At 40.5% G+C, this 1,331-nt stretch overlaps 1 protein-coding gene across 2 annotated transcripts in view; it reads right to left on the bottom strand.

Annotated features, from left to right (window-relative positions):
- LOC106805658 (4-coumarate--CoA ligase 3-like) overlaps positions 1 to 1,296 on the bottom strand; it is a 67,413-nt gene extending 66,117 nt beyond the window's left edge. For both annotated transcript variants that reach the window (XM_014807350.1, XM_014807349.1), the window contains exons 1-3: positions 1,144 to 1,296; positions 436 to 664; positions 51 to 169 (exon numbers count right to left, since the gene is read on the bottom strand). In XM_014807350.1, coding sequence (XP_014662836.1) covers positions 51 to 169; positions 436 to 664; positions 1,144 to 1,269 — 474 coding nt within the window. In that variant the 5' untranslated portion in view covers positions 1,270 to 1,296. The remainder of the gene's footprint in view (positions 1 to 50; positions 170 to 435; positions 665 to 1,143) is intronic.
- Between the last annotated feature and the right edge of the window lie 35 nt (positions 1,297 to 1,331).

Here is a 1,331-nt window from a genome sequence, read left to right on the forward strand (position 1 = left end):
ATATATGTATATATATATATATGTATATATATATTATCTTAGTCACGTACCACGTTTACTCCACAACGCTCCACCAATTTCCTCGCAGTTGTGAGCTCGTCACTAGATACGACGAAAAACTTTAAAGTGCCACAGAACATCGCAATTCCCAGCTTGTAAAGTATCTCGTCTGAAAGCATGCACGTACGTATATGCGGTAGGACCGATATTGCCCAGGTGGTTTCATCACTTAATCACAATCTATCTACTAATTAGTTGTATGATTATGAAGGTAATATCTCATTTTAATTAACAAAATATCTGCAATATATTGCATTTTAATAACAAATTTTTGGGCGGCATTTCTCAAATTATCTGTTGCTGACCTATAGGAATCCTTAGCTTGGCATGACCGCGAAAATGATTTATCAATGTAGTGTAAAGACAATAACCCACTTACAGAGGATCCAGGAATCGCAGACGTCAGGACTGCCCCTAGCGAGTAAACTGCCAACATCGTGATCACGTACTCTGGGCAGTTAGAACTGCACACAAACACGACGTCACCTTTCCTGAGGCCGCGCCGGGCCAGACCGCTAGCTACTCTTCTTACAGACTCCCGCAGCTCTCTGTACGACAACCTCCACTCCTTGCTAGCATCAGGTGGTCCAACACTGCGCCCGATCTGGGAATGTCACAATATAGCGAATATAACGGTGAAACACAGGCCACAAGATTGTAGCGTTTGACATTTTTACGTTTTGAATTTCTGGGGTTTGCTTGGATTGCTGGATAGCGTGTTTGCTAGATGGATATGAAAAAGATAAAACAAAAAGTACCTGTATGTAATAAACAAAAAAATGGAAAAAGGAAAACATGAATGAAAGGCAGATGTAGAATGTAGGCTGTGATAGCTAAGATTTTGGAAAATTTAAGGAGAGTACCGATAGACGCACTTGAAGAACAGCACACAGCGACATGTAACATAATGGTAAAAATAACAATTAACTACTGTATTTAGAAAATTAGAGAAATTCTTGCCAATTCTTCTCTTATCCGCCATTCTGTTACCCATTATTGCATATTCCACCATGCACGCGTATACCTGACTTACGCGTGGACACTCGCCCACGACTAATGTCAAAACGTAATTGTAAGACCTACCACAGCTATGGAGTCCTGTGGCTTGTTCAACCAGGAATGTTGCTCAAGGAAATCATTCACCGACATTTCTGGCACATCGACATCTGGGAACTGGCTCTTTAGTATACGTCCTTCTCGTCTCTCCATCACTATAGCTGTTTTATGTTCTGTATAGTGACCCTTAAATATAAGATATTTGCATACTCTAA

This window comes from Priapulus caudatus, unplaced genomic scaffold (genome assembly GCF_000485595.1).
Source record: "Priapulus caudatus unplaced genomic scaffold, Priapulus_caudatus-5.0.1 Scaffold122, whole genome shotgun sequence".
In the NCBI taxonomy this organism is placed as follows: Eukaryota; Metazoa; Priapulida; class Priapulimorpha; order Priapulimorphida; family Priapulidae; genus Priapulus; species Priapulus caudatus.